The sequence below is a fragment of the Cyprinodon tularosa genome, unplaced genomic scaffold (genome assembly GCF_016077235.1).
Source record: "Cyprinodon tularosa strain WSP-4 unplaced genomic scaffold, ASM1607723v1 ctg304, whole genome shotgun sequence".
In the NCBI taxonomy this organism is placed as follows: Eukaryota; Metazoa; Chordata; class Actinopteri; order Cyprinodontiformes; family Cyprinodontidae; genus Cyprinodon; species Cyprinodon tularosa.
Window position 1 is genome coordinate 1,147,558 of NW_024039013.1, and position 13,374 is coordinate 1,160,931.

Sequence of the window (13,374 nt, forward strand, 5' to 3'; positions counted from 1 at the left end):
GGAACTTTTTACTGAAGGGGAAATAAGATAGGATTCTTTCCTGACTTCACGAGAGAAGTACAAAGAAAAAAGGAACACAGTTTTTAAGATCAGACGTATACTGTATGTGGAGCCATGGGACTGAAATATACCACGCAGTACCTCTCAGTGTTTTGGATCTCCCTCTTTTGAAGACGCCACCACAGCAAAGAAGGTAGATAAATACCAACCCCAGGAGGAAAGTGAATAAACAAACAGGCTGCAATGATCAATGGAAATATCTCCTCTTAGAGAACACTAATTATAACCTCCAACTGTCTAAAATGTTAGTCATATTATACACGCTGAAACTGGACTCTGTTAAACTGGACATATTTATGCTATTTTGATGAGATTCCTTCGCTTTCCTGATGGAGAAAAATCTAAATCAGTATATGATCATGTTCCACATATTCCTTAATATGTACAGTTCAAATAGCCCAGCTCCTTTGGTGTTTTTCCCTTTTTCTTCCTATCTAGGTAATTTGAATTAACAAAGCTCTGATGGACGTTCTTGACGCTTATACTACTATATATTGTTGGCTGATGCGGCTCACTCTGAAGACCTCCATGCTCGTCATAAGGCCTAAGGTGCTGTTACTTTACAAAAGAAACTTTTGTTCATGTTCAGTTTTAATTTTTGTTTTTGGGTTCCTCCATCTCAGCCAGGCTCTTTTTGTTTTCTCTTTTATTACATGTCTAAACACAACCTATAATGATGGCCTTTTTACTATTACTGATAAATGGGGACCATAGTTAAAGTATCCTCCCAATGGTCTGGGCTCCTATACTAAACGACTCACAGTACTTAAATATCTAAAACAGAAAAAGTAGATGTGATGATCCTACAAGACACACACTTGTTAGAGAAAAACATTAACAGAATTAAATATAGCTGGTTGGGACAAGCCAATGCTTTCAAACCGTGTCTATTCTATTTTCCAAACATCTCTCAATTAAAGTGAAGAAAGAATATAAAGACAAAAAATGTCAAGTATTTATTCTGCTTGTCAATATTACAGGACAAAATATTATCATAGCCAATATACACTCACCAGCCACTTTATTAGGTACACCTGTCCAACTGCTCGTTAACACTTAATTTCTAAGCTGCCAATCACATGGCGGCAACTCAGTGCATTTAGGCATGTAGACATGGTCAAGACAATCTCCTGCAGTTCAAACCGAGCATCAGTACGGGGAAGAAAGGTGATTTGAGTGACTTTGAATGTGGCATGATTGTTGGTGCCAGAAGGGCTGGTCTGAGTATTTCAGGAACTGCTGATCTACTGGGATTTTCACGCACAACCATCTCTAGGGTTTACAGAGAATGGTCCGAAAAAAAGAAAAAACATCCAGTGAGTGGCAGTTCTGTGGGCGGAAATGCCTTGTTGATGCCAGAGGTCAGAGGAGAATGGCCAGAATGGTTCGAGCTGATAGAAGGGCAACAGTGACTCAAATAACCGGCCGTTACAACCACGGTGGGCAGAAGAGCATCTCTGAACGCACAGTACGTCGAACTTTGAGGCAGATGGGCTACAGCAGCAGAAGACCACACCGGGTGCCACTCCTTTCAGCTAAGAACAGGAAACTGAGGCTAGAATTTGCACAAGCTCATCGAAATTGGACAATAGAAGATTGGAAAAACGTTGCCTGGTCTGATGAGTCTCGATTTCTGCTGCGACATTCGGATGGTAGGGTCAGAATTTGGCGTCTACAATATGAAAGCATGGATCCATCCTGCCTTGTATCAACGGTTCAGGCTGGTGGTGGTGGTGTCATGGTGTGGGGAACATTTTCTTGGCACTCTTTGGGCCCCTTGGTACCAATTGAGCATCGTTGCAACGCCACAGCCTACCTGAGTATTGTTGCTGACAATGTCCATCCCTTTATGACCACAATGTACCCAACTTCTGATGGCTACTTTCAGCAGGATAATGCGCCATGTCATAAAGCTGGAATCATCTCAGACTGGCTTCTTGAACATGACAATGAGTTCACTGTTCTCAAATGGCCTCCACAGTCACCAGATCTCAATCCAATAGAGCATCTTTGGGATGTGGTGGAACGGGAGATTCGCATCATGGATGTGCAGCTGACAAATCTGCGGCAGCTGTGTGATGCCATCATGTCAATATGGACCAAACTCCCTGAGGAATGCTTCCAGCACCTTGTTGAATCTATGCCACGAAGAATTGAGGCAGTTCTGAAGGCAAAAGGGGGTCCAACCCGTTACTATCATGGGGTACCTAATAAAGTGGCCGGTGAGTGTATATGCGCCTGATATAGAGGACCCAGAATTTTCCTTACAGCTAAAGACAATTCTTATGAATTTTGGACACTTCCCAACTATTTTAGCAGGAAATTTCAACCAAGTCTTAGATGTCTTTTTGGATAGATCTGGGAAATCAATTCCTAAAATCAGCAAAATCCAAGAAGCGATTAAAGCTCTGAGCAAACATGCTGGTTTATCAGATGTTTGGAGACTCCTAAATACTTCAGCACAAGACTATACCTTCCTCTCAGAGTAGGTACTCTGTTTATAGTCAGATAAATAATTTTTTGATCTCACACTCTCTCATTTAAAGTGTTGGGAATTGCAATATTGGTTCAATAGCAATAACCGACCATGCCCCCATACAGTAGATGTAGTCCTACAATTGGGATCTCATTAAGAAAAGGCTAGGGGATGGAGGATGAATAACAATTTATTAATTATGTTGACCTATGCAAAAAACGCAAAGAACTAACTACTGAATATTTTATAAACAATACTAATTCTGCAGGCCAAAACTCAATTTATGATGGTTTAAAGTGTACATTAGGGGAATACTGATACAACACTCCTCTCTAATCAAATACAAGATTCCCAAAAGTTAAACTGTATGAAAATGAAATATTATTGCAGAGGGAATATCTGGAAAACATTAACCCATCAATCTTTGATAAATTAGTCAGTGCTAAATATGAGCTAAATACAATATTCTCAAAAAAGTAGATTACTCTCTTTTCTGGATCAAACAGAGATGGTATGAATCAGGCGATAAAGCAGATAAATTATTATCCAGCCAATTAAATGCCAAACAAGCAGCACGTCAAAGGACAATTTGATCTAAATATAGCAGAAGGGTTTTTTTTAGGGTTAACCGTTTAGAAACTATCCAAAGAGAGTGCCACATAACTAGAAGGACCTCCTAACTATGGAATAACTCGTTTAAACCATTAAAACATATTTAAGACCCTGGATGAAACTATACAAAGAGAGTGCCACACAACTAGAAGGACCTCCTAACTATGGAATAGCTTGTTAAAACCATTAAAACATATTTAAGACCCTGGATGAAATGATAAACAACTTTATTTCGGAGGGAAAAAGCCTGAAATGTCTTTCATAAAACTCCAAACTAAAATAGACTATGGAGGATTATGACTACCCAATATGCAACTATCATGAAAATATCAGAAAGCTTTTACAATCGCTTATGTGAAACAACCACAATTTCCCGACCTGAGTGAATTTGGAAGGTGAAGTAAATGCTCCATTTAAAGCCTTTATCTATCCTAACATCCAAATGATGGAATCAAATCAGTCCAATTATGACTCGCACTAAAAATGTTTGGCAGCATTTACATAAAAAAGCAAACACCTGTCCCTTCACTCAAGGAGCAGCCTCAGTGTGACATAACTCAATAATAAAAATAGAGGAGAAAATCTTCTGGAGGAGCTGGCATACAAAAGGGATTGACAGTATAAACTGCTTCTTCCTAAATGGTACCTTACTTTCATTTCAACAATTTCAAGAATTATTCAATCTAAACTACCAAGCTTTCTGGAGGTTCCTACAAACAAGGGATTGCCTCACAAAATTAAAGAAACCTGAGGTAACCACACCCACGGAATCACCAATATACATCATGCTTAATAAATTGACAGAGTCACCATGATGAGTAAGTCCTATTTATAACCACCTGATTAAGAACACTTGCAATATTTATAAAGGACCTAAAAAGGTATGGGAATCTGAATTAAACAAAAAGTTCCCAGAGGAACAGTGGGCTGCAATAGTCAAACAAATGTTGAAGCCCATGAGGTATGCATTCTCCAAATTGATACAGTTCAAAATCTGAATCGATTATATTGGACACCGGTTATATTACTTAGAGCTAGAATAAGTAAATCTGATATGCTGGCGATGTAAACAAAGTCCGGGGGACATGCTTCATATGTTCCTCATGTGTCCGAACCTAATTTGTTATTGGCAGCAGGTTATTTGGAAAATTAATAGCACCCTTAAGTCCAACTTTACTTTTGACACCTACATTGGGACTTTGTAACTCCTAGTTTATAACGTCAAAATAGGAACAAAAAAAGCACAGTGGTTAAAATAGCTCTCACCACGGAAAAGGTGAGTTATATTAAGACACTGGAAAGGACAAAATGTCCCTACCTATACAGAAATGCATGCAGCGCTTTTAAAAACCGCATTTTACGAACGACTCATCCACAAGATAAATGGTGAGACTGAAGCATATCAGAGTACGTGGGAACAGTTCTTAGAACCAGAGAGGTAAGGCTCAAACACTATTGGTCCAGAATAATAGGTAAAGTGTGCATGAACTTTTTATTTACAATATCTATTTACTTAATTAATTTTTTTAGATATATACTATATTTTCTCTTGCTTTACCCCCTCTGCTGGCTGGGGTGTGGGGAGTACGGAGAGGGAATATTAAAAATCTCAATTGACAATACCAATATTGTCAACGTCGGTTCCACTGTATGTTTAGTTGTTTAAGGATTTAATAAACATTGAAAACTGAGAAGAAAAAAATAAAGAAGACAGAATCAGGGTTTGAAAGCAGATGCCCTTAACTAATCCTCCACTCAATACAGTTATTTTCTTTCTAAAGGGAAGGTTTAGCTAAGCCAACTATCTCCAAAACAAAAATATCTTGACACAAGCCAAAATTTACAAATAAATGCACTTTTTTGTTTTTAATTAGCAATCTAGAATAATCTGTTTTTATGCTTTGAAATTGCTTTTCTAAGCAACATGGCAACACATGAGCTCTGATTGATGATAGCAGAGGGTATTATTGCTGAAGCCAAAAACATTCGCACCATTTTGTTATCTCTTCAAAACAAGCGAGTTACTCTTTGAATGTTAAAAATACCTTGTTAAAAGCTGATCTTTGCCTCAGGTCTGAGATAATTAGCTGCTGTCTGCCCCTAATACTGTTACATGCAGGTTTGTAAAAGCGATGTGAAATTTCTGCCATTTGAACTGATCCTTTCAGTCCTGATCCTTTCAATATATTTAAATTCAGGGATGCAAAAGTAAAAAAGGAGATGGAATATTTTTGCAACACTTCACTTAAATTCATGCTGATTAAAATGAAATCTGTATCAAGAGATTAAATTCACTTTTTAAATGAGCCCTTTAAATTTTATCTTTTGAGAGAAGGAAAATAAAAGACTTGATGAAGCTCCTTAAAGGACAAAAAATCCTGTAAAATTTTAGTTTCAGTTCCCCAGAGAGAACCAGACTGTTGTCCTCTGATTGGGCCGTCCTCTCTGATTATCCCAGCAGCAGCGGCACGAGTTCCTCGTTGAAGTGCTGCTGACAAGCTCCCCACCACCTGACACGACCCAGAGATGTTGCTACGCTGTCATGCCTGACCGAGTAATATCAGCAGAGTCAGATGAACTCTGACAATCTGCTGACTCTTTAGTTTGGACCTCCTGGGACCATTTTAGTCTGCTGTAATCTGAAGTTCTTTTTTATCCTTCATCATCAGGCTTGAAGTAGCAAAGTTTCTGTTTTACTGTCTGACCAAACATTTGGATCTACACTTTCTTTGCAAATCTATTTTAGTGAGGATGATGTATTTTGCTGCCACATTCACACTTAAGCAACTATCCTTAGCTTTATTCATGTGCAGTGTTTTGCTTGCACATCTGTAGCTTACATGTCGCCATGTATACCCATCCCAGGATCAAATATACATAATTCATCCTACAGAATGAGGTAAATAACCTGTATCGTGTGGCTCCAATTGTCAGGTCCTGCAGATTATGTGATTTTGCTTTGGATTTTTAGGGTTTGCCACATTCTTATATTTTTGCTTTTTAATTTGGTTTGTTATTGGGTTTTCTCAGCGGTTTTCCTTTACCTTCTCTAGTTATTGTTTCTATAGTGCTGAAATTGTTCTCTTTGTGTGTTTTTTGCAGGGTTTATCGCTTTCTTATCATTTTCCCTCAGCCAGGGCACCTGTGTTTTGTTATTTGTTCTGCCATTTGCACATTGTTTTCCCCACTACTTTAAAGAGGCACTACAGAGTTTTCTAATGATACTGCCACCTGTGGCCAAAACAGAACTGCAGCACCCTTATGTACGTTTGTAGCTGGAGCTCATTCTTGACAAGGTTATTTTTATATGGTTTTGGCATCGTTGCCTGAGTTGAGCTGTATGCAGTTTGCTTCTCAGCATCCACAAAATCCATCTCAAATATATCCCTTCAAATGTTAGCTAGTGGTTTGACCCATTCAACATGGGCGCGTTTGACATCACATATTGAATGAGTCAGAACGTGCAGAGGCTTTGCGGTAGTGCACCTTTTTACAAACAGGGTATAAAAGTCTTTCACTAAAGGGGGTGCTCAGCTCCTCCACAGTCTGGTGCAGAGGGTGGAAGGTGTTGTCCATGAAGGATGTAAGCTTGGATAGCACCCTCCTCTCAGCCACTTCCTCCACTGAGTCCAGAGTGCAGCCCAGGACAGAAGTGGCCTTTCTCACTAGTTTGTTTAGTCTCTTTTTGTCCCGCTCTGTGCAGCCAGGGGCCCAGGAGACTACAGCATAGAGGAGGGCTGATGCCACCACAGTCATAGAAGGTTTTAAGCAGGGATCTGGTCACTCCAAAGGACCTCAGCCTCCTAAAGAGGTGGATGCGGTTCTGGCCCTTCAAAGGCTTCCCTGTTTTCTTTTCACCCTGGAATTGTTTTGGATCATTCTTGTATGTTCCAGACCAGTGAAACTTCCAAATCAGTGTTAAAGATTATAACAATAAGGTGAATATCTGGTAAATCTAATAAAAGAAGAAAAAGTGCACTTTGTTTTTCCAAACACCTTTTCTATAAGGACTTTTCTTTGGTCAATAAGCTATATATGTATAAAAGTTAGTGTGTGTGCTGTGCACTTGGAGTTGAATAATATTTTAATCTGGTAAATACCACATCTTTTTAATTATGACCTGATACATAATACTTGTTAAAAGATGGTTTAACGTCTGTTTGCAGGTTTCTAAAGTGCCAAGCTAATAGAGAGAATCCTGAGTGGGTTATGTGTGAATAATTGGATTTTTCCTGTGTTCAGGTCCAAGTGAGCTGGATCTCAGTCTGCTGGGGGAAACAGGCAGCCTGGCAGAGGTAGCCTACAAGGACAATGAGGTAAGAGGATTTCTCAGGGCTAATTCAAACTGAAAACATAGATTTTATATTTAAATATGCATGAAGCTGTTACACTTGGTTCTTTCCTAAAAGACTGATGGAACCTCTAGAAGCCTAAAAATGAATGTAGGAAATCCTGTTGTAAGTGTCCTTCAGTTAATGAACCTTCCCTCCAAACTTCCTCTTTGGCATTTTTTATATATCTTTAGTACCAGTATTTTAATATCTCACTGCTCTTTTTGATCACATTTCACATAAAAACCACCATCAAGATAACAGCCTGACTTCCACATCCAGAGCTCTCATATTCTTGCATATCCTATTTGCATCATAACATAAATGACAGGCTAAAAGTAGCTTTAAAAAAAAAAAGAGGCATCAGTAAGTCCATCTCAAAGGCCAGATGATTCAGCGCTGTAAATGTCCTGAGATAGCAGACAATGTTGTGCAACGTTTGGCAGTGTTTCAAATCAGCTCTGTTCCATCTGGATGCTGCCGCCGTCGGTGAAGTAATAACCCCAGCCTCTTTCTGATCTGTCATGAAGGACACAAAACATCTTTCCTTTCCTCTTTTTGACCAAGTTAAACTATCTGCGCCTATATATATATATATATATATATATATATATATATATATATATATATATATATATATATATATATATATATACACATATACATATATATACATATATATATATATATATACACATACATACACTATATTGCCAAAAGTATTTGCTCACCCATCCAAATTATTGGAATCAGGTGTTCCAATCACTTCCATGGCCACAGGTGTATAAATTCAAGCACCTAGGCATGCAGACTGTTTTTACAAACATTTGTGAAAGAATGGGTCGCTCTCAGGAGCTCAGTGAATTCCAGCGTGGAACTGTGATAGGATGCCACCTGTGCAACAAATCCAGTCGTGAAATTTCCTCGCTCCTAAATATTCCACAGTCAACTGTCAGCTGTATTATAAGAAAATGGAAGTGTTTGGGAACGACAGCAACTCAGCCACGAAGTGGTAGGCCACGTAAACTGACGGAGCGGGGTCAGCGGATGCTGACGCGCATAGTGCGAAGAGGTCGCCAACTTTCTGCAGAGTCAATCACTACAGACCTCCAAACTTCATGTAGCTCAAGAACAGTGCGCAGAGAGCTTCATGGAATGGGTTTCCATGGGCGAGCAGCTGCATCCAAGCCATACATCACCAAGTGCAATGCAAAGCGTCGGATGCGGTGGTGTAAAGCACGCCGCCACTGGACTCTAGAGCAGTGGAGACGCGTTCTCTGGAGTGACGAATCGCGCTTCTCCATCTGGCAATCTGATGGACGGGTCTGGGTTTGGCGGTTGCCAGGAGAACGGTACTTGTCTGACTGCATTGTGCCAAGTGTAAAGTTTGGTGGAGGGGGGATTATGGTGTGGGGTTGTTTTTCAGGAGCTGGGCTTGGCCCCTTAGTTCCAGTGAAAGGAACTCTGAATGCTTCAGCATACCAAGACATTTTGGACAATTCCATGCTCCCAACTTTGTGGGAACAGTTTGGAGCTGGCCCCTTCCTCTTCCAACATGACTGTGCACCAGTGCACAAAGCAAGGTCCATAAAGACATGGATGACAGAGTCTGGTGTGGATGAACTTGACTGGCCTGCACAGAGTCCTGACCTCAACCCGATAGAACACCTTTGGGATGAGTTAGAGCGGAGACTGAGAGCCAGGCCTTCTCGTCCAACATCAGTGTGCGACCTCACAAATGCGCTTCTGGAAGAATGGTCAAAAATTCCCATAAACACACTCCTAAACCTTGTGGACAGCCTTCCCAGAAGAGTTGAAGCTGTTCTAGCTGCAAAGGGTGGACCGACGTCATATTGAACCCTATGGATTAGGAACGGGATGTCACTTAAGCTCATATGTGAGTCAAGGCAGGTGAGCAAATACTTTTGGCAATATAGTGTATATATATACATATACATATATATACATATATACACATACATATATATATATATATATATATATATATATACATATATATATATATATATATATATATATATATATATATATATATATATATATATATATATGTGTGTATATGTATATATATGTGTGTATATGTATATATATATGTGTATATGTATATATATATGTGTATATGTGTATATATATATGTGTATATGTATATATATAATTCAGTATCAAGGTATATTTGGTAGGGTATTTGAGTGTTTTATTAACCTTAGAGGAATGGGCCATTCAGTACGTTTCAATTGGGTAATGTTAAGGATAACTAAATGTGGTGTTTCCAAATGAGATCCTCTTTCTTTAATAATAATCGTAGAGACTGTTTTTTAGTGACTGATTAATTGATAAATGTTATATGCATTGTCAAATATATGTTTTAATCATTCATATTCAATATTGGTGAGGACAATGTGAATTTAAGATAAAAACATTGTATTTAATTAAATTAATTAAGGGCTGAGGTATTGCTAAGTAAATTCTATTATATTGTCATTTAGTAAATCTAAGTTAATGTATACTTTGGTTGGTTGAATGTTGAAAAGAAAAGCATCAATTTTGTAAATATTTAACAAACACTGTGTTTTTACTGTACCTATCCTTTACGAAAGTTACTGTTGTAAAATGTGACCTTGGGGTTCCATAAAACAGAAAGCATGTGTAGAAGAATTATGGGTAGATATTTTTGTAAATGCATGGATCTGCTTTTGAAAGTAGATGAATGATAGAGAGGTCTGGGTGCTAAAATAATCACATTGCAAGGAAAAAGAGATGGATCATCGCTATTATTTTCACCTTTTTGCTTAAAGCGTCAAATGCAGTCATGGATTATGGGTAATAAACTTCAATGAAATCCACTTAGGTATGTGCTTGACTGAAGTATTGCTGAAGGGTGCATAGGAGGTGGAGCAATTGGGACACACTTTTCACTCACACGCATCAGTTAGAACACGCTATTGGAGTATGGGGTGACAGTGGCGTCGGATGTAGAAGTTTGCCCTGCAGCCGAAGGGTTGTAGGTTCAAGCGCCGGCTTTCAGTGTCATTTTGCCCTTGGGTAAGACTCTTCACCTGCATGGCCTACTGATGGTCCCAGTGTCTCCTCTGTTCTGCAGCCTTGCTTCTGTCAGTGAGTCCCAGGGCAGCTGTAGCTGCAATATAGTTTGCCACCATTGTAAGTGTGTACGTGAATGGGTGAAGGTTTTAAGCATTAAACATAAAAAAAACTTGGCCAGCAGCTTATGGCAATGCAAAGTAACCCTCTGGAGGAAGTTCCTTTCACGCTCTCAAGCATTTAATCATAGAATCATTGTCCATAACTTAAACACTTAACATGCAAAATGCAGGAACTTTTGAAATGTTAGACCTGCGCAGCTAAATAAAGTTACCATATATGGTGTTCCTGATTGCAGTTATATTCTTTTAAAGGCAGTTTTTAGGATAGATACATTAAATGTAAAAATGTATCTATAATCCCTTCCTGGCAGCAGCATCTCAAAACAGATTAAGTTCTGGATGAGGCAGTCTCCACGATTATCGTTGGCATTCTCAGTCATCGGATGTAATAAAGGTCCAACAGTGAGAGAAGCAGCGTCTTGGTGTTTTAATGTCCTGAGCTGACTTTCTTCCTCTCTATAGTGTCTTCCTGCCAGTTGTGGTGCAGCTTGTTAACCTCACTAAGACGTGTTGAGAGGTGATGCTTTCAACAGGAACTATATGAAAAAGACAGCAGCTGCTTTGGGGAGATATGAACTTCCCTTAATGACCTCAAACCATTGTTCTTGCTGCTGCAGTTAATGTTGACTGACCACTTCTTACCAAAGGCCTGTTTTCACATTGATTCAGCCTTTTCTTTAAGACATTTTAAATTAATTTTGTTTTTCTGGATTTGGTCTCCATTTTAAAGTATTTTAGCTTAACAGCCCGCCGTATTCTGCTGTTCTTCATGCGGTCTCCCGTCGCTGATCAACTTTTTCAGTTCACTGAACTTTTTCACTCAGATATTCAGAGTAGCTCAATATAACCAACAGCACAAAACATTTGCTGTCTTTACAATTTAATAAGAGGGTTTTCTTAACGTTTCTGCAACTGATTGATCTTCTTGCTAGTTTTGTTTTAACATGCATCTTTCAATAAAAATAACACTTATAATTGAAGGCCCTTTGTTGTCATTATGTATCATTCTTTCAATATAAACATTGAATGAATACATAATTTAAGTGTTACTTTATGGATGAGTAATGGATGGAAAGTTGTAGCAGCTGTGAGGGAACAAGATGCATAAAAGAATGTACCACAGCTAATAAAATGTAAACCAACACAGGAATGTGTCAAGATATAAAAAAAAATAATAATAATTTAAAAAAACACTAAAATGTGACAGAACCTTAATATCATGATAGTATACTATATTAAGAGATCATTAACTTTGTGAGGTCTTGAAATTTTCCCGTCATTCATTATTATGCTTGAAGCTGTGTTGTTTGGTAATGTCGTCAATCAAATAAGTAATATTCCTTCATTTTATATCAAAAATTATAATCTGATGATTTACCTTGAACTCCTTTTAAACCTGAATCAAATTCCACTTTAAACCATGTTCATTTTTGTAATGGGTAAATCTTTATTTGCATATCCCTCCCAGTATATTGGAGTTTTCTGTCCTCTTTTGTCTGAGGTATGGCAGTAGCATCAAATTCATTAAACTCCGATAGGGAATGAATGAAGTAGTGAATGCAGCCGGAAATAGAAAGGTTGGTCGTTTTCTTTTTAAAAATGGAAAACCCAGCTCTACATGGAGATGACTGCTGTTCACCTTTTCACGCACCAGTGACCTTAATCCATCTGGTAAAACACAGACTTAAAACTCAATGAACATCTGCAGAGAGATCTGCAGACAAGAGTTCACTCACAGTTCAAATCCAGTCAGAAAATGCTTGAAAGCAACCGTCTCAATAAATCCAGACCAGATAACCCAAATATTGACAACTATAGCTGAAGTGTGAGTGTGAGAATGAATGTTAAGACCTGAGATTTAATGATCATAGGTAAGGCTGCGTTTGTTCTTTCCCCATTATTATTAGATGGTTATCCTGGGATGTTAAAGAATGCTTTCCTATCTCAAAGCTTTGTATTTTAGCCAAAAAAATTGAAAAAAACAAACATCTTTTGCTTTCTTCTTTTTTCAGGAAGATCATAGTGCATTCACAGTAACTACAAAAGCTGCAAATTATGTTATTTACATCACCACTGTGTGAGATATATGAAATCTTATTATTCATTACCTTCTCTATCAGAACGTATTGATGGATCAGTTTCTATGTTCCTTTAGTGTGTCTGCTTATGTCTGGATTCCCCAGACGGCCTTGGAACACTGCAAAAATGATCTAGAAGTAAGTCAACATTTATTAGATTAAGTGTATTTACCCTTAATTTTAGAAGGTAAATAAGATGATCTGCCAATGGAATCAGTATTTTTACTCCTAAAATAAGAAAATTAGATAATAAGCACTTGAAATAAGACAATGCAATTCTTTTTTTCTTATCTTAAAGATAAATTGTCAAGTTCCATTGGCAAAGAAAAAAAAATACTCATCTAGATTTCGATTATTTTCCAGTTCAGAAGGCCTCATACTGTACCCTACAGCTGTTTCTGGTGGAGGAATTTTCCTGTTAATAGTGAGTTTTTGCTCCGCTCAGTGTGAGGGATTGTTGCAGAGTCAATGAAAAAATAAAAGTGAATGTCTGCTATCACTAAATCTTCGAGGAGGAGTGAGTCCTACAAACATAAGGTACAATTAGATCTGATTTACAATGGAGCTTGGTTGTTAAGGGCTTTATATGTCAGAAGGAGAACTAAAACTTTTACTCTGGATTTAACAGAAAACCA

At 38.2% G+C, this 13,374-nt stretch overlaps 1 protein-coding gene across 1 annotated transcript in view; it reads left to right on the forward strand.

Annotated features, from left to right (window-relative positions):
* Nucleotides 1-13,374, forward strand: part of ak5 (adenylate kinase 5) — a 138,976-nt gene that overhangs the window by 79,576 nt on the left and 46,026 nt on the right. Inside the window, exon 8 of the mRNA XM_038291972.1 lies at nt 7,391-7,464. Within this exon, the coding sequence (XP_038147900.1) occupies nt 7,391-7,464 (74 nt within the window). The remainder of the gene's footprint in view (nt 1-7,390; nt 7,465-13,374) is intronic.